Source organism: Candoia aspera, chromosome 3 (assembly GCF_035149785.1).
Source record: "Candoia aspera isolate rCanAsp1 chromosome 3, rCanAsp1.hap2, whole genome shotgun sequence".
Taxonomy (NCBI): Eukaryota; Metazoa; Chordata; class Lepidosauria; order Squamata; family Boidae; genus Candoia; species Candoia aspera.
Window position 1 is genome coordinate 113,524,602 of NC_086155.1, and position 20,486 is coordinate 113,545,087.

Consider the following 20,486-nt stretch of genomic DNA (forward strand, 5'->3'; position numbering starts at 1 on the left):
ATGCTGTCTCAATGTCAAAATCTTCTCTGACTAAATGCTGTCCAAGTTTCCACGGTGGGTTCCGAGATTTGAGGCTAAATATTTGATCATGGCAATCCTCATGTATAGGTAATAATCAATTTGCCTCGCATTTCTATCACTCCCTTTTTAAGGCAAGTTGTCTTCTAAGATGTGGGGGTGGAATGTTGGATAGTACTAGTAGCCATTCGGAAGGCGTCAATTTAATGGTTCCTGATATTAACCTCATAGTGTAGTTAAGCTGGGTGTCCACTGCTTTTATATGAGTGCTGTTTAACCATGCAGGACTACAATACTCAGCCACTGAATATACCAAAGCAAGAGCTGATGTCCTAAGAACTGTGGCACTTGCTCCCCAGCTGGTGCCAGAAAGTTTGTGTAGAATTTTGTTCCTAGTTTTTATTTTATCCGTGGTTTTTCTTAGGTGTTCCCTATAAGTTAAAGACCGATCGAGGGTCATTCCTAAATACTTTGCATTGAGATTGAACTTCAGCAGCTGATTCCTAAATTCAACTTTTGATATATAGTTGGCTTGTCTGTTGTTCAAATGAAAACAAGCGACATCAGTTTTATTGATGTTGGGTTTTAGCCTCCAAATTTCAAAAAACTTATCCAATTCCTTTAAGTCATTTTCAACGGCTTTTTCAGAGGCCTGAAGATCAAAGATCTTCAGATTGTTTAATCAACACAATATCATCAGTGTATATAAACTTTTTTGCGACAGTGCCTGGAAAATCTGATGTATAAACATTAAAGAGTAGTGGGGCCAGCACAGAACCTTGTAGCAAGCCGTCATTTAACCTATACTTCCGGCTGGTTTGGCCATCTAAATATACTTCAGTGTATCTGTTTGTAAACATGTTATTAAGTAGGGTAGCTGTTTTCTTACAGGGCACAATACATAAGAATTTTAAGAACATCCCTTCTCTCCACACTGTATCATAGGCTGATGATAGATCGATAAACGTGGCAACAGGTTTTTTTCTCTGCTGAAATCCATTTTCTATGTGAGAGGTTAGTGATAGTACCTGATCGCAGCAACTTCTTTTTGATCTAAATCCAGCCTGTTCTATAGGTATGTGTTCCTCAACCAGCGGTTTAATTCTGCTTAAAATGAATCTCTCCAGCAGTTTGTAAGAGATGCTTAAGAGTGCTATAGGTCTGAAATCCTCCACAGATTTCCCCTCTTTACCAGGTGGCAAAATGATAGCGCAGTGGGCCGACACTGTAAATGTCTTTTTGGTCCATGATGCGAAGGACAAGGGTACGTTCCACTCAGCCAGATGGCACAGGGATTATAACCCTGATTTATGCTTTGTCTCCAGGGATGCTTACAATAGACCATTACATTGTAACAAAAGAGTACTCCCAGATTTTCCCTGGAGTCAGCACAGACCTGTGCTGTTAAATGTCGGAGTATAGATCCCAATTGTAAGATCAACCCCTAAGCCTCGATGGAATTTTCAGAAAGCTAAATGGGAAGCATTTGCTGCTGAACTCGATCATAACATCCAGTGGATTCCCCTAAGGTAAAAAACTATAACCGATTTGTGGGATTGCTACTCCCTGTAGCTAAGAAGCACATCGCAAGGGGCTACAGAAAAACATACATCCCAGGTTGGAGCCAGGACTGCACAGAGTTCAATATGCGGAAAATCATGAGCCTGAAGTTGCTGATGATCTCCTTCAGTGTTTAGACTCCACCAGGAGAGAAAAGTGGCATGTTCTCATGGAGCAAATGAGGTTTCAACATGCCAGCAAAAAGGCTTGGTCCTTGCTTACAAAACTGGGAAACAGCTCCATGAAACAAACTTGAAATACTGGCAATGTTGGCCCTAATGACGTAGCAATCAGAATTTTAAATCTCACAAGGAAAATACCAGGAACAAATAGAGAAAATTAGTGAAATTAAAAGGGAGAAAAAAAGCCAGAGTCAATGAACTAACATCTGAAAGTAACATCTCAGAAGAATTTTTTACATCAGAAATAGCTGAAGCACTGAAAGCGTTAAAATCAGGGAAAGCAGCTGGCCTAGATGGTATACTGTATATCCTGAGTTCCTGAAGCAAAGCAGGACACACACTATACTCTGGCTCACACAGTTTTACAATGGTATCCAACAAACAGGGAGATTGCCAACAATCTTTAAAAGAACAAAAATTGTTGCCATCTTAAAACCTGGTTTTGGGGGGGGTTTAATCATATGGCATAGCAGTTCGGTGTTCATGCTGCTTTTTCTTGCTGGGAAATTCTTGTGAAACCTGGTAAAGAGGGGAAATCTGTGGAAGATTTCAGACCTATAGAGCTCTTAAGCATCTCTTTTCAAGATCATTTGTGCAGAATAAAGTCCCAGAAAGCAAAAATGGTATTACATTACAGCGCTCTACGTGGCGCTACCCTTGAAAAATATTCGGAAGCTACAGCTGGTCCAGAATGCGGCCGTGCGGACAATCTTGGGTGCTCCCAGATTTGCATGCATAACACCTTTGTTGTGTGAGCTGCACTGGGTTCCAGTTTGCTTCTGGGTCCAATTCAAGGTGTTGGTTATCACCTTTAAAGCCCTACATGGCATGGGACCAGGATATCTGAGGGACCGTCTCACCCCTATTACATCGACCCACCCCATCCAGACATGCAGGGAGGGCATGTTACGGGCCCCATCTATAAAAGAATTCCATCTAGCAGGATCTCGGAAGCGTGCCTTCTCTGCTGTAGCTCCTGCCCTTTGGAACATCCTTCCCCCAGAGGTGAGACAAGCCCCCTCACTCCTGGACTTCCACAAAAGATTAAAGACCTGGTTTTGTAGGCAGGCTTGGAATGGGAGGGTAAATAATTACACCTGGGGATGGCTAGAGCCATGAAATGATCCGGAGGGACCTACCACATTGAAGGTCTGATTAAGATCTCTTCGCCATGCAGATTTTATTATATTTATATTTTTTATTGTATTTTTAATTGTAATGGTTTTATATTTTAATCTTGTTTTATTGTAAGCCGCCCAGAGTCGCCCTGCTGGGGAGAGATGGGTGGTGAATAAATTTATAAATAAAAAAATAAAATTAACTAATGGCAAAGATAGGCGATTGTCAGAGGTTTGCCCCAGAAGCCATAAAATCATTTCTGGGTCTTCTCCTCTGTCATGGGTTGTAAAGAAGGGAGCGGGGTAGACTAATTACTGCTTGGGAAACAGAGACATCACTGAATGACCCAGCGAGATGGAGCCAAGCTGTTATGGCTAGCACCTTATCAGAAAACGGACATTGAGGAATGCAGCTAGGAATTACGTTGTAAAACCAAAAGCAGTTGTAAATATTCAATTTCAAAAGAAAGGCAGGAGAACGGGGCAAGTAAAAGGAGAGAATTGGGGAAACTTATTCACTTGAGTCTTTGCATGGACAGGGGACTGTATCTTAAAATAAAGAGATTCTTTACTGGGACCTGAATGGCTTACAGAGACATTTTTTGCTATTGAGATATCTGAACCCATGATCCTCACAGCCATCTACACTGTAAAAGTAAACTCTGGCCAAATATAGAATTGAGTTGGAAAGGCCTCTTAGGCTATTGGGTTCCAACCTTCTGCACAATGTAGGTCTTCAATTTACTGTCAGTTTCTGTATAGAAAGACTTTTGGTTGTTCTTATCTCCTGAAAAAGGAAAAAAGGAAACAAACTAGCAGCTGAAAAGGGCATCTTTAGTTTCAAAAATGTTCACAGTGATTTTACTAACTGCAAAGCATATAAAAGACTATTTTGCTACTAAATATATTACATCATCCACTCATATTTTTCTCTCATTAGGAAACTTTGGAAGACAAATAATCAAAATAATATTTCTTACCAAATTCAAAATCCCTTTAATTGGAAGTAGTAGTAGTATTTTAAAGAGTTTTAAACTGAGCTTTGAAAAATATTAGTGAATATCATAAAGGAAACAGGTGGTTCCTGTGGTTGCTGGATATGTGGTGGGCAAGATATGTGCACTGGATGCTGATTCTGGCTACAATGCATGGCTGAACTATGATGAAGGTGAAAGAAAAAAGTGCAAAAGCTGGCTTGCAGCTAAACCTCAAGAAAACCAAGATTATGGCAACCAGCTTGATTGATAACTGGCAAATAGAGGGAGAAAATGTAGAAGCAGTCAAAGACTTTGTATTCCTAGGTGCGAAGATTACTGCAGATGCTGACTGCAGTCAGGAAATCAAAAGACGCTTAATCCTTGGGAGAAGAGCAATGACAAATCTCGATAAAATAGTTAAGAGCAGAGACATCACACTGACAACAAAGGTCCGCATAGTTAAAGCAATGGTGTTCCCCGTAGTAACATATGGCTGCGAGAGCTGGACCATAAGGAAGGCTGAGAGAAAGAAGATCGATGCTTTTGAACTGTGGTGTTGGAGGAAAATTCTGAGAGTGCCTTGGACTGCAAGAAGATCCAACCAGTCCATCCTCCAGGAAATAAAGCCAGACTGCTCACTTGAGGGAATGATATTAAAGGCAAAACTGAAATACTTTGGCCACACAATGAGAAGACAGGACACCCTGGAGAAGATGCTGATGCTAGGGAGAGTGGAAGGCAAAAGGAAGAGGGGCCGACCAAGGGCAAGGTGGATGGATGACATTCTGGAGGTGACGGACTCGTCCCTGGGGGAGCTGGGGGTGTTGACGACCGACAGGAAGCTCTGGCGTGGGCTGGTCCATGAAGTCACGAAGAGTCGGAAGCGACTAAACGAATAAACAACAACGGGGGGTTGTCATTTATATCTTTGATTTCTACCTCAATATGGAAGATCCTCAATGGTTTATCTAAAATCACCTCCAAATGAATAATACAGACTGGGCTCTTGCTACATAGCACCTCCCTGTCTATTCGGGAATTAACAAACAAAATCCCATTCTGGACATTTACCTCAAAATAGTCCCCAGGGACTTCAGACTCCATTCAGAAAATTTGAGGCAGCAGCTCTGCCACATCCAGATCCAGATCTTGAGCAACATGGCCCACAAATGTGCCCTGCTGGGATTCCTCTAATACAGAATAATACAGCTGGGAAGTTCCCATTTCCCAGGCAGTGTAGAGCAAGATCAGTTGCAGAACGTGCCTCTTCTTCAAGGAAACTTGTTGCCAGACATCCATTTTAAATAACTCTCATGAAGGACAGGAAGAATTTTGTTACCTTCTGGGCCTCAAACAGATAAAACCTGTCTTTACAGTACCTTAAATATTCAGTTCTGTTCTTGTATCAGGCAGTCATGATGGTTCATTTACTTGCTGCAGTTTCCTGCACAAAGGGAGGAGGAGCTCAGTTATCCCAGTCTCCTAATACCATCTTTTATTAAACAGCGACACCATTTTAAGCATGGAAAAGATGATGCACATTTTTCATCTTTTAAGATAAGATCCTAGTCTACCTTTTGCAAAGTATCATATACATTGATATATACATGCATATCATTGATCTTGTTCAGTAAAACTCATCCTACAAAGTGATTTGCATCTTCTTCTTGACCATGAATGATATTCATATGTGCAGTGAAATGGGAATGTCTGTTATCTTGCTCATGACTCTACTCATCCCTCATTCTTAACTACAAAGTGGTAACTTGCTTTGAAAAGATAAAGGATCCTACAGTGCTTCATTCTAGAACAGAACACTAGATTTCCTACATATACCATGCTGAGTTGTTTCAGGAGGGGATATGCTAATTTGGGAGCCAAATCTTACAATGAGAAATTCTCAAAAGTATGGAGACAGCTCTTCAGCAAAGGATCGTTACCTTGTTGTGGTGCTGGAGCTTGAGCACCTCAGTGATGCCATGAGCTAAACCGTGAAGGGCCACCCAAGACGGGAAGGTCATGACAGAGAGGTCAGACTAAATGCGATCCCTGGGGAAGGTAATGGCAACCCACCCCAGTATTCTTGCCGTGAAAACTCAATGGATCAGTACAACCAGAGATATGTCGGTATACCATCGGAAGATGAGACCCCCAGGTCGGAAGATGGTCAAAATGCTACTGGGGAGGAACAGAGGATGAGCTCAACTAGCCCCAGACGTGATGACGCAGCTAGCTCAAAGCCAAAAGGACGGCTAGCGGCCGACGGTGCTGGTGGTGAACGGCGAATCCGATGTTCTAAGGATCAACACACCATTGGAACCTGGAATGTAAGATCTATGAGCCAGGGCAAATTGGATGTGGTTATTGGTGAGATGTCAAGATTAAAGATAGACATTTTGGGCGTCAGTGAACTGAAATGGACTAGAATGGGCCACTTCACATCAAATGACCACCAGATCTACTACTGTGGACAAGAGGACCACAGAAGAAATGGAGTAGCCTTCATAATTAATAGTAAAGTGGCTAAAGCAGTGCTTGGATACAATCCAAAAAATGACAGAATGATCTCAATTCGAATTCAGGGCAAACCATCTAACATCACAGTGATCCAAATATATGCCCCAACCACAGATGCTGAAGAAGCTGAAGTAGAGCAGTTCTATGAGGATCTGCAGCACCTACTGGACAATACGCCTAAAAGAGACGTTATTTTCATCACAGGAGACTGGAATGCTAAGGTGGGCAGTCAAATGACACCTGGAATTACAGGTAAGCATGGCCTGGGAGAACAAAACAAAGCAGGACATAGGCTGGTAGAATTTTGCCAAGACAACTCACTCTGCATCACAAACACTCTCTTCCAACAACCTAAGAGACGGCTTTATACATGGACTTCCCCAGATGGACAACACCAAAATCAGATTGACTACATCCTTTGCAGCCAAAGGTGGTGGACATCTATACAGTCAGTAAAAACAAGACCTGGAGCTGACTGTAGTTCAGATCACGAACTTCTTCTTGCACAATTTAGGATCAGACTAAAGAGATTAGGGAAAACCCACAGATCAGCTAGATATGAGCTCACTAATATTCCTAAGGAATATGCAGTGGAGGTGAAGAATAGATTTATGGGACTGGACTTAGTAGATAGGGTCCCGGAAGAACTCTGGACAGAAGTTCGCAACATTGTTCAGGAGGCGGCAACAAAATACATCCCAAAGAAAGAGAAAACCAAGAAGGCAAAATGGCTGTCTGCTGAGACACTAGAAGTAGCCCAAGAAAGAAGGAAAGCAAAAGGCAACAGTGATAGGGGGAGATATGCCCAATTAAATGCAAAATTCCAGAGGTTAGCCAGAAGAGATAAGGAATTATTTTTAAACAAGCAATGCACAGAAGTGGAAGAAGACAATAGAATAGGAAGGACAAGAGACCTCTTCCAGAAAATTAGAAACATTGGAGGTAAATTCCAGGCCAAAATGGGTATGATCAAAAACAAAGATGGCAAGGACCTAACAGAAGAAGAAGAGATCAAGAAAAGGTGGCAAGAATATACAGAAGACCTGTATAGGAAGGATAACAATATCGGGGATAGCTTTGACGGTGTGGTCAGTGAGCTAGAGCCAGACATCCTGAAGAGTGAGGTTGAGTGGGCCTTAAGAAGCATTGCTAATAACAAGGCAGCAGGAGATGACAGCATCCCAGCTGAACTGTTCAAAATCTTGCAAGATGATGCTGTCAAGGTAATGCATGCTATATGCCAGCAAATTTGGAAAACACAAGAATGGCCATCAGATTGGAAAAAATCAACTTATATCCCCATACCAAAAAAGGGAAACACTAAAGAATGTTCAAACTATCGAACAGTGGCACTCATTTCACATGCCAGTAAGGTAATGTTCAAGATCCTGCAAGGTAGACTTCAGCAATTCATGGAGCGAGAATTGCCAGCTGGGTTTAGAAAAGGCAGAGGAACTAGGGACCAAATTGCCAATATCCGCTGGATAATGGAAAAAGCCAGGGAGTTTCAGAAAAACATCTATTTCTGTTTTATTGACTATTCTAAAGTGGTGGGACGCGGGACGCTGGGACGCGGTGGCGCTGCGGGTTAAACCGCTGAGCTGTCGATCGGAAGGTCGGCGGGGTGAGCTCCCGTTGCTCGTCCCAGCTTCTGCACACCAAGCAGTTCGAAAACATGCAAATGTGAGTAGATTAATTGGTACCGCTTCGGCGGGAAGGTAACGGCGTTCCGTGAGTCATACTGGCCACATGACCCGGAAGTGTCCTATGGACAACGCCGGCTCCAAGGCTTTGAAACGGAGATGAGCACCGCCCCCTAGAGTCGGACACGACTGGACTTTACGTCAAGGGAAACCTTTACCTTTACCTTTAAAGCCTTTGACTGTGTGGACCATAACAAATTGTGGCAAGTTCTTAGTGGTATGGGGACACCAAGTCATCTTGTCTGCCTCCTGAAGAATCTGTATAACGACCAAGTAGCAACAGTAAGAACAGACCACGGAACAATGGACTGGTTTAAGATTGGGAAAGGAATACGGCAGGGCTGTATACTCTCACCCTACCTATTCAACTTGTATGCAGAACACATCATGCGACATGCTGGGCTTGAGGAATCCAAGGCTGGAGTTAAAATCGCTGGAAGAAACATTAACAATCTCAGATATGCAGATGATACCACTTTGATGGCTGAAAGCGAAGAGGAACTGAGGAGCCTTATGATGAAGGTGAAAGAAGAAAGTGCAAAAGCTGGCTTGCAGCTAAACCTCAAGAAAACCAAGATTATGGCAACCAGCTTGATTGATAACTGGCAAATAGAGGGAGAAAATGTAGAAGCAGTGAAAGACTTTGTATTTCTAGGTGCAAAGATTACTGCAGATGCTGACTGCAGTCAGGAAATCAGAAGACGCTTAATCCTTGGGAGAAGAGCAATGACAAATCTCGATAAAATAGTTAAGAGCAGAGACATCACACTGACAACAAAGGCCCGCATAGTTAAAGCAATGGTGTTCCCTGTAGTAACATATGGCTGCGAGAGCTGGACCATAAGGAAGGCTGAGCGAAGGAAGATAGATGCTTTTGAACTGTGGTGTTGGAGGAAAATTCTGAGAGTGCCTTGGACTGCAAGAAGATCAAACCAGTCCATCTTCCAGGAAATAAAGCCAGACTGCTCACTTGAGGGAATGATATTAAAGGCAATACTGAAATACTTTGGCCACATAATGAGAAGACAGGACACCCTGGAGAAGTTGCTGATGCTAGGGAGAGTGGAGGGCAAAAGGAAGAGGGGCCGACCAAGGGCAAGGTGGATGGATGATATTCTAGAGGTGACGGACTCATCCCTGGGGGAGCTGGGGGTGTTGCTGACCGACAGGAAGCTCTGGCGTGGGCTGGTCCATGAAGTCACGAAGAGTCAGAAGCGACTAAACGAATAAACAACAAACATGGAGACAGCTAGTAAACTCCCAAGAGGTACATGTAAGGTTGTGGAATAACTGTGTAGCAGTTGGAAAATATTGTTCTTGCTGATATTTCTTATGTGAATAATAGACAAAACTGTAACTGCTAACTTGAACTTCAGAGGGACTAAAAACCAGTTCAAAATGCAACTAGCTCAGAATTAAAAATATTTCCCAACAATACTCCTTCACCACAATCTAGATTAGAATCAGATAGAAGAGAGAGAAAAGAAAGAGAACAGTTGATATCATTCACAAAATGCTTAATCCCATCCCTGGGTAATATTTCTAGCTGAACAAAATGGAGTATTTTGCAACACCTTACAAGCCAGCAGGCATGGCACAGAGCAGCAATAACCCAACACTGCCTGCTCTTGAGGAAATTGTCCCCTCTAATGTTAAGACAGGAATGGTATCTCTTCTCATACCAACAACAGCATTGCTTTTTCTTGTTCCTCCACTTATATTAGCCAGAATACACACTACCTTGTCACAGAGCTAATTCACTTAAACTTCTACACAAGTGTGAATACTTCTGTTATACAGAGCAACTATTCCTTCTGTTTCTTCTGATAAATTATATTCAATTGGAATATAATTTCTAATCATGGAAATCTGTCAGCCCATTACTCTACAGAATCATCTCACCAGGTATCCATTATGCTTCTTACATCATACAGTATTTGCCTTGCTATTCTAAGAGTTCTATCTCATTGTATAGATTCCCCAAACTCTGAGCATTAGCATCTAAAGAATAAAGACCACAAACTTCCTTCTGATTTATCATTCACTGATTTAAAAGACCCAATTTTAACAATATTCCCAATTTTTACATTGAAGAACTCTATCTGAGAGTTCCAGCTTTAGGATACTCACCTCCATCTCCCACAGGAGATAGTTAAAGCCATTCTGATGAAGTTTGTTATATTTCAGCCACAGGTTTTTACCAGCTTTTGTGAGATGTAACCCATCTTGTGCCAGTCAACATCCAGATAACTCAGACCATGGACTAAAAAACCAAATTTCTCCAATCAACCAATCTGTTCACATGCAGTATTTTCTCACTTTTGGTCCCCTTCTCTTATTGGAAGGATGGATAGGAATACTATCTAAGCCCGCCAAGATTCTTGAGCTTCTTTCTTGATTTTCAACTCCATCTGATACATGAGTTCCTGCTCTTGGCTATATCGTATGTCCATACATGGTTTAGAAGGAAAGACTGCATGGAAGACTTATCCTCAGAGGATGAAAAGGAGCTGGGAAAGCCTTGGAGACTGATGGAAGTCAGAATCTAAGCTCAACATGATAAGTGGGCAAGAGGTAGGCCCTGGTATCAGAGGTTTTATATTCCCAAATCACATTTCAAATCACATTTGGGACTCCCCTAAGCATCCTGAGTCAATGACAACTATAGTATCCTAAAAGTAAAACAGTATGAGACTACAGGAAAAGGTTAATTGGAAACAATGGTTTATTCAGAAATCACTGCTGCTCCCAGACTTCCGGTGGGCATATGGCAGATATGAGCAGCTGTGCCCGTGAGCTCTGCGGGCAGAACTGGCATCATGGCAGTTTTTTTGGGTGCAGGTAGTTTCTCCTGTAGCCCAGAGTGTTTTTCCAGACTAAGGAAAACACTTGGAATCGACCCATTCGTCCTCTGGACAGTGAGTTGCAGCTAGGAAATCGTGGACAGCTTGCTCGATCAACGGGTAAGACTTCGCTGCGAGGCTGGGATTTCACCATTTCTGAGCCACACTGCAGCCCTTAAAGGGACATTAAGTCCAGCCACCCCATTTCTAAAGCACCCAATTTACTTTTTTTTTTAAGTTTTTGTGCCCTAAGAGAGGCTTTCTATAGTAAGAACAAGCAGACTCTCTTAGTGCTTATCATTATTTCTGGATTAAATTTTAAAATCGTTTAAAGTTTTGGCTTGTTTTCCCATTCAAAGACTAAGGACAACTGAGAATAAATAATTGCCTCCCTGTTATTATTTTTGTACTGAATTTGAAGGATTTAATATTTTCCTACACACTGAATTTGCTGTTTTGAATCTCCAGCCTTTTGTTCACTTTCTCTAAGCTGCTTGCTAGGATACTTTCTCATGCTTCAATTTCACTTGGAAGTTTTTCATTAACTCATTAACTCCTATCTCCCTGAGTCAAGTATCTAGGGGGCACCATATCTACTGCTTGAAACATGGATGATATCAAGGAGGCTCTTTCAGAGCTCTGTTTTGAGCTTAAGCAGACCTGCAAAGAGATCCTTTCAGATTGCTGTCAGGCTATTCTGCAGAATATTCGGGACATTGGGGAAGATATTATTTCTGAAGTGTGTCATCTGGCTGAAGATGTTATGGAAGAAGATGAAGATTTCGACAAGGATGGAGATCTTTCCACTGACAGCGAGACTGAAGTAATTCCAAACAAAGACTACATTTTGGTGCTGAAGGGGTTAAAGCGACAGTCTGAGCTTCAGATTACAAGAAGAGTTGTTTTTCTGAGGGAATGTTATGGGAGAGAAGAGAATCTGCTTTGTGGGAGTTTTTTTGCTGAGAAGTTTGAGTTTTTAAGGGCGGCAGTTGGGCTGTTTGATTTGGTAGAAAAAATGCCTTGGGTGTGATAGGGAGACATGTAAATGTCTTAGTATATTTTGAAGTGGGGTAAAAATTTAAGAATGTGTAATTGGAGTGACAATGAGGCTATTATGATTTCATTTCTCTTTAGTGATTTGGATTAAGAACTATTGGACTTTTTAAAGGTTTGTTTGATTTGTAAGATTTATAAGTTATCTATAAAGTTTAATAATAATTGCTTGGTTTTTAGGTTTAATAGGATTAAGATTGTTGTAGTATTATTAATTATAAAAGTAGACAATTTATATGTTTTTATAATTTGATTTTTATTATAGTGGACAGAAATATATAGAATAGTGGTAGGACGGAAATAATTAAATAAATGTTGTTTTATGGGGGAGGGAAGTTGATTTAGAAATATATATATATATATATATTTCATATATTTCATATATATATATATATATATATATATTTCCTTTTTATATATAAGGGGAAGGAGCAATTGCATTAGTGATTTGTATTTGTGCTAATGGAAGGATTTATAGAAATAATGTGATCTTGGTTTGATATAGAGTAAGGGATTGATTATGGAAATTGCTGTATATTCTTGCTGTTGAAAGTCAGAAGTCACTTCTTTACATAATCTTCAAAATGCTTTTTTCTTGTGTTTCACACTTTTTTAGTTTTTATTTTTTGCAGTTTTTTATTTTTTGTAGTTTTTATCTTTGAAACAAAGATATTAAGTTTGAAACAAATAAAACTCTTTTTTAAAAAAAGAAAGAAATCACTGTTGCTAATGCAGTCCATCTAATTTATGGACTGCACAGACTTGAAACCTGGGATGTAAAACTACTTGGGTGGGACTGGAAATCATGCATTTAACCTGTGACCAACTGTCAGAACCCTTGTCTTTTTTCAAAGGACTTGTAGTTACCTGGACCCAGAGTTAATTTGTACCGTAATCCTATTCTTCTGTTGAACAAGCTAGTGTGTGGAATTCTTTTGCTACCATTGCTGTTTCTTCAACTGTTGGTAAACCCTGGCTTCATTCCCTGGCTAGTTGTTGTCTGGCTAGAAGCAAATTCCTAATTTACTAATCATAGGAACCCCTTTGTTGGAACAAGACAGAAGGGACAATTTATCAGTAGAGTTACAAGAGTCAGTTGGAACAGACAGCACAGAAGTGCTAGCAATAAATAAGTCTTGGAAGTTGTTTTGACCCATCTCTAATCTATGTTTTGATGAGACAACACACTTCATAAGCTTTGGGGTTTGTATGAGCAAACAATTCAGTTTAGTCAGTTTAATCCAGCTAATCAAAGGCCTAATTTATTTTCCTTATATATTATTTTTGGCATATATATTATATTCCCAGTTACTTACATCAGACAATATTTTATTATCTTGATAATTGCAATAGGTGCTGTTTTAGTTTCTCTGCAATCTCCATATCCTCTTAGACCATTCTTTGCCATATAACACTAGGACCATTTCCCCAACCGATTTTCTACTTCAAATATACTTAAAGTTCTTATTGGTACCCTTACTGGGTTTTTTGGCATATGCTACTCAAACATTTATTTTTATTTTTCTTGCCAAATATTTGTACTCCTGTTTGTCCTCCTTCTTAGGAGAGGCCTTCTATTTGTTGAAGGAAAGCTTCTTCACTTTTATAGCTTCCTGGACACTATTTATGCTGTCCTCTTTCTGGATCCAGCTGACTGTTTCTTATAATGTGGGTACATTCTAGCCAAGTTTCAGTTATTTGGGGTTTTAGTAACATCAATGCACAGTGAAGAGATTTTCTTTGATAATCAATTTTTTATCAATCCCCTCACTGAGGGAAGTTTCGCTTTGAGTTGGTACTCAAAGGTGACTAAAGTGGACCCTGCTAACTATTTTCCACTGGCCAACTGGGAGACTGTGAGTTCTAGCCCCGCCTTAGGCACAAAGCCACCTGGGTGACCTTGGGCCAATCACTTTCTCTCAGCCCTAGGAAGAAGACAATGGCAAGCTACTTCTGAAATCTTGCCAAGAAAACTGCAGGGACCTACTCAGACAGTTGCCAGGGGTCAACACTGACTCAAAGGCGCACACACACACTTCCAAAACCACCTGTTCTAAGGCATAATCATATACAGTAGGTTATCTTAATTTCAGGAAATTGTTCACATAATTTCTCTGCCAACAAATTTGGAAGACAATTTGGAAAGGCCATTTGTATCCAGCTTTAAATATTAGAATTATTTTTTTTGTTAAAGAAGCTCCCTTTTACAAGGTAAAGGTAAAGTTTTCCCTTGACATTAAGTCCAGTCGTGTCCGACTCTAGGGGGCGGTGCTCATCTCTGTTTCAAAGCCGAAGAGCCAGCGTTTGTCTGTAGACACTTCCATGGTCATGTGGCCGGCATGACTACACGGAACGCCGTTACCTGCCTGCCGAAGCAGTACCTATTAATCTACTGACATTTGCATGTTTTCGAACTGCTAGGTTGGCAGGAGCTGGGACTAGCAATGGGAGCTCACCCCGTCACGCGGATTTGAACCGTCGACCTTCCGATCAGCAAGCTCAGCAGCTCAACGGTTTAACCCGCAGCACCACCGCGTCCCTATCCCTTTTACAAAGAGATGAAGAATTATAGTCGAAAGGGAAAAAAATGGGGGAAAGAGAAATGCTAAGTATTTTCTGTCTATCTGATTTTCTGAAAAGTTCAATGTATTACTTGAGACTTTTTAAATTAAAAATCTTAAACATCATACCACATTAGCAGCATACACTAATTTTAATAAATAAATTTGTATCATGTTGATAAATAATTAATATAATTATTTCAGGTTACCTGAGCCAACATGTCCAATATCTATGAATCTCTTTAATTAAAGCTGTTTCCTAGAAAAACCACTGTATTTACACAGCTAAGGTTTTTACTGAGTTCTGTTTTCTGCTGAAACTCTCTAACTTATTTGCCTAATCAAAGCAAATATCAAATTAAAATAATGTTAATTATTGGCGTTTTTATCTCCCTGTAAATATTCCAAATATGTACAGTTTTCTCATTTCTATAATGTACAGTGTTACTGACTCACCTGTCCAGAAGAAACCAGGACCAGATCTTTCATACTGCCCATTTCCTCATTCTCTGCGAATACAGGTAGGTTGGGACTGAAAACCATGAGGTCAGTTTTGGCACCAGTCTCACCACTGATTCCTCCCAAAATATGGCTATGGCGATTTGAGTAAGACCAGCTGCCCACTTCACTGGTGCACACCAGGGTGGCTGTGCCAGGACCATACACTGCTGTCTCTTTTACCTGGCTGTGGCATTGCTGAATCACATACAAGATGATTACAAGCAGGAACAAGCTTGACACTGAGCAAATGGCAATGATTAAGTAGGTATTAACATTGACCATTAGGGGTTCCATATCACCTCTCCTCCTGGAAAGAAGGGCATCATCCTGAATCTTCTGAGTATTTTTCACCAGTGATACGCTCACCGTTGTTGTAACTGACTGTGGTGGCTCTCCATGATCCTTTATCAGCACCAGCAGGGTCTGACTGTTGCTGTTCTCTGTCTCGTCCAGGGAATGTTTGATACTGATCTCACCACTGTAAAGCCCCACTTGCCAGGGCCCACCAGTTAGCTCATGCAGTTCATAGCGCAGCCAGGCATTGTAGCCTGCATCTGCATCCAGGGCACAGATCTTGCCCACTAAATGTCCAGCCATGACAGGGACCTTGAGTAAGACAGGGATTTTCTCTAATCCAGAAACTACTGGGGCATTGTCATTCTCATCCACCACAAATATCTGTACTGTGATATTGCTGCTTAAGGAAGGTCGTCCTGCATCTTTAGCATTCACATAGAACTCCAACAGCTTAAGCTCCTCATAGTCCAAGGGCTGCAACACATACATCTTCCCACTTTCTGAGTGTACTGAAATGTACTTTGAGAGTGGCTCTGGTTTCTCATCCAGCCAATAGCTGACCAGGCCATTCTCAGCCATGTCTGGGTCAGCAGCAGACACTGTGAATATATGAGCACCAGGTAGATTATTCTCCTTTACAAAGATTGTGTAGGCAGACTGATCAAAAGCAGGTGCATTATCATTCACATCACTGATGGGCACCACTAGGCTGCTGCTTACTGATAGTGAGGGAGACCCTTGGTCCTGGGCCACAATCAACAATTCGAACTCTGCCACATGCTCTCTATCCACAGGCTCAGTTAATACCAGGGAGTAATAATTCTTGAAGGTTGTCAACAGCTTGAACGGAAGTCCAATGGGCCATAGGGAGCAACTCACTTGCCCATTGGATCCAGAGTCCCTGTCTGTAAAGCTGATTAGAACTATCACTGCTCCTGGTGAGGAATCCTCAGGCACTGGCACCAACACGTATTTCAATGTCATCTCAGGGGCATTATCATTTATATCTAAAATTTCAATAAGGACAATGCAGTGTCCAAATAAAGGGGGGTAACCTTTATCTTTTGCCTCAATTTCAATATTATATGTACTAGTTTCTTCAAAATCCACTTCCCCTCTCACTTTGATCTCACCTGTATCGGAATGAATGCTAAACATATCAGAAGGAACATTATTACTGAAGGAATAAGAAATTTCTTTATTCATTCCCTCATCTAAGTCTGTTGCTTTGAGAATGATAACCAGTGTCCCATTGGGCACATTTTCTAATATTTTCACCTTATAAACAGATTGATTAAAGAAAGGGGCATTGTCATTTGTATCCATCACAATTATCTCAAGTTGAAGTGTGCCTGTGAGTTCTGGTTGGCCCTCATCAGTAGCTGTAAGCAATAAATGGTGCACAGATGTTTTCTCTCTGTCCAGAGGTTTATTTAAAACAAGCACCAATGATACACTGTATTGATCAGTTATTTTTTGTTCAATAGTAAAATATTCTGTGGAACTAAGCTTGTACTTAAGATGAGCATTAGAACCAATGTCTGCATCAGAAGCTCCCTTCAGAGGGAAACGTGTACCTGGCAACATTAATTCTGCAATATTAAGGGATTGTTCATTAGTTGAGAAAAGTGGAGCATTGTCATTTATGTCCTTGATTTCCACCTCTATGTGGAAGATTTTCAAAGGTTTATCCACAATTACCTCCAAATGAATGATGCAGAAAGGGTTCCTAGCACATAGCACCTCCCTGTCTATTCGGGAATTAACAAACAAAATCCCATTGTGGAAATTTACCTCAAAATAGTCCCCAGAATCTTTGGATTCCATCTGGAACATCCGATGAATCAGCTGATCCGTCTCCAGCCCTAGATCCTTGGCAATGTGGCCCACAAAGGTGCCATGCTGGGATTCTTCAGCTACAGAATAATGGAGCTGGCTGATCCCCATTTTCCAGGTGGTGCAGACCAGAAAGAGGTGCAGCATAGTCCTCATGGAGGTGCCTCTCCATGAAATAGCCATCTCAAAAATATTTTGTGGGCTTGCTTTGTGACCTAAAAATAATTAATTCGGCCTTGTTATATCCCTTTGTACGCACCCAGTTACAGAAACTAAATGATCTCTGTTGACAAAGCAGAGGAAGAGCTTTTTGTTCGCCTTAGCAAGATATCTAAGCCGAGAGCGACATCATGCGACTAGATGAGTGTAAGGTTTTAAGATTCAATGTCAATGGAAAATCATAACATTTTAGTTGAGCAATGTATCTAATAGGTTCACCACATATAATTCCACATGTTGATTATTATGATTGGTAAGTGATACAAAATATGATAACATTTTTGTGCTTATTCAAAGGAAATCTCTTTCCATTAAGCATTTCAATAATAATAGAGGAGTATACTGGTTATGTGATACACTGTGGCCACCCTTTCTGAGTGCCTGGGGGCTGTGGGGGCCTGGATGGGGGACAACAGGTTGCGGCTTAACCCGGGGAAGATGGAGTGGCTGTGGATTAATGGCTCCTCGATTTCTGGGAAATTGGCATCTTTAGTTCTGGATGGGGTTGCACTGCCCCAGACAGACCCAGTGCGTAACTTGTGGGTCCTCCTGGACTCATGGCTCCTGCTCAAAGAGCAGGTGGCAGCTGTGGCTAGGAGGGCCTTTGTGCAACTTCATGTTGTGCGCCAGTTATGCCCCTTCCTGGAGCGAAAGTCCCTTCAAACGGTCACTCATGCCCTGGTTATGCCTGGGGCGGGAGAGAGAGTAGCCATTCCTGGGGATGGTTAGTTTCTTAGAAGGACCCTGCTCTGCTTGCAAATCATAAAGAACTTACAGCCATCAAGGTTTTTATTATATTTATTTTATTGTGTATTATAGTGTTTTACAGTTTTATATTTTTATTTATGTTTTATTGTAAACCGCCCAGAGTGCCTTTTGGGAGATGGGCGGTGATAAATTTGAATAATAATAATAATAATAATAATAATAGATTAATTATATCTTTGAGGACTCTGTCTTCTTCATTTGCTTATTATATTTATATCTCTTATTCCTCCATACAATTTCTTTCAATAGTACGAATATATTTCTGGCAGTCTATCTCACATTTTTATATGGCAAATCAGGATGTTTGTTTTTTAATTGATGTTTGGTCTAATGCAGTTTAAAATTTCAAATCCATACTTGCTTCTGAGGGCTGTAAGGGAGATGCCCTATGATATGGTGTACATACTTGGTGATGTCAGCAAACATTTGTCCTTTTTTTCCTGAATTGGGGGAGTTAATGATAGAAATTGATGCATTTTGCATTTCACTAAATTGTGATGCCAGAAATTGACCTACTTAGGGGTGTTCACCTGTTTTAATATTTTCTTCAAGGAGAGGCAGGACAGTTGAGTGGAGAACAAGTGAGATGATCCTGAAAGCCAGTGAAACAAAAAGTATGAAATGATACTCGGGAGTGGGATATTCAATAACCAAGAGGAATACTATGCAGATGGCTGTGAACTGGACAGTGATAAGTATGCCCATGCCCACATCAGTACTTGTTCATTCTTGGCTAAATATTCTTATGTGTGTTGAGCATGGCCTGCCTGTTAAGAACTTATCCAAAGCAAACCCATGGCTTCAGCAAAGCTTGAATCCAGGAAATTGTATTTGCACTGTAATTTTATTTATTTATTTATTCAATTTATATTGCCGCCCATCTCAAACTAGTGACTCTGGGCAGCTAACAACAATAAAAAGTCATGATATAAAACAATAAAAACAATAACAAAAATTAAAAATAAATATAAATATAAATACAGCCGAGCGATCTAAAAGCCATGGTGTTAACATAGCCATGCAATGGAGCCCAATTTACATTGTCACTGTATAACCCTAGCAATTAATTAATTAATTTGTATGCTGCCAATTCCATATCATATTTGTATCCATACTGAGATGATTGCTTACTATTAATACTTCTATTAAAGCTCTTAATTTTAGTGATTTTACTAATTCTATGTTTGTATATATTTTTCTATGCAGTGATAAAGAAGCTCAAAACTCATAAAAGTGAAATGCATGTTCACCTGTGTTTAGAAGCATGTGCATAATCTTTGGAGACATAACGATGGTCCACTTATGAGAACCTTTCTCTTGGACAAATGTTGCAAACTAGCTGAAGTTACTACTACAGTAATCACTTAGTGAGAGAGCTAAAAAACTGAGAAAGCAAGTTAACAAGGGAGCTAACACCTCTCCCCCAAAACTGTACAAAGTCTTTGTGTGTCTGTATGCATATTTGTCTCTGTGTATGTACCAGGCAAGGAGTTTGATGTTTTTAAAAACTGGCAGTAGTTACCTAATACTGCCTAATGGTTCAACCCTAACTAAAAAGAAGATAGAAATTAAATAATAATTTCAGTATTTGCAAAGAGAATGTTTCCTGATATATTCCTAATATTTTACATATTATGGATATGGATTTCTCCATTTTTAAGAGGTGTTCAGCAAAATAATGGGGTGATAATTAACAGGAAAGAATCCATTTTCTCACCTTTCTTGTAGATTAGGATTATGAAAATAAGCTCCCAGTCTTCTGGGATCTGTGTCTGGTTCACATGGATGAAAAAGGCTGCCAATATCTAGCCCACCAGCCACATCTATTTTAGTCAAATTATCATTAATTACCTTCCCATTCTTCAGGTCCCATTTCAATGGGAATGACAGAAAGCCAGTGTAAAAAAAACACCCTCTGTTGGCATCTGGAGCTAACAGCTGAAATGGCTTGCCTTCAAAGATTGTCTGATAGTGTTCTTCCCAAATCAATAGCAATAATACTGTCTAGCCTAGGTGTCTGTTTATAAAACAGACATTTACAACATGCCAGAAAGTGGTAGAATCTTTCAGTTTGGTTGTGTTGTCTGAAGGTGTGCCTCTGCCAGATGTTATACTGGGTCTTCCTTTTCTTTTTCTTTTTGGGTTAATCAATGCCTGATGTTGTTTCTATGTTTAAATAATCTGGAAACTAAGCTCTCAATTAACTTACTCTTGGCCTCAGGGCGCTCCCAGTCAAACAAAGCTTAAATTTAATTTTTAATTTGCCTTTTTTTAAAGTGATAGACGTTTATATTAGGGCTGTGCAGTGCCTTAGATTAGATTCCAGACAGGAG

The 20,486-nt window shown here is 40.5% G+C and overlaps 1 protein-coding gene across 1 annotated transcript in view; it reads right to left on the minus strand.

Annotated features, from left to right (window-relative positions):
• LOC134494674 (uncharacterized) overlaps window positions 1–17,313 on the minus strand; it is a 35,966-nt gene extending 18,653 nt beyond the window's left edge. The window contains exon 1 of the mRNA XM_063299921.1: window positions 14,989–17,313. Within this exon, the coding sequence (XP_063155991.1) occupies window positions 14,989–17,313 (2,325 nt within the window). The remainder of the gene's footprint in view (window positions 1–14,988) is intronic.
• Between the last annotated feature and the right edge of the window lie 3,173 nt (window positions 17,314–20,486).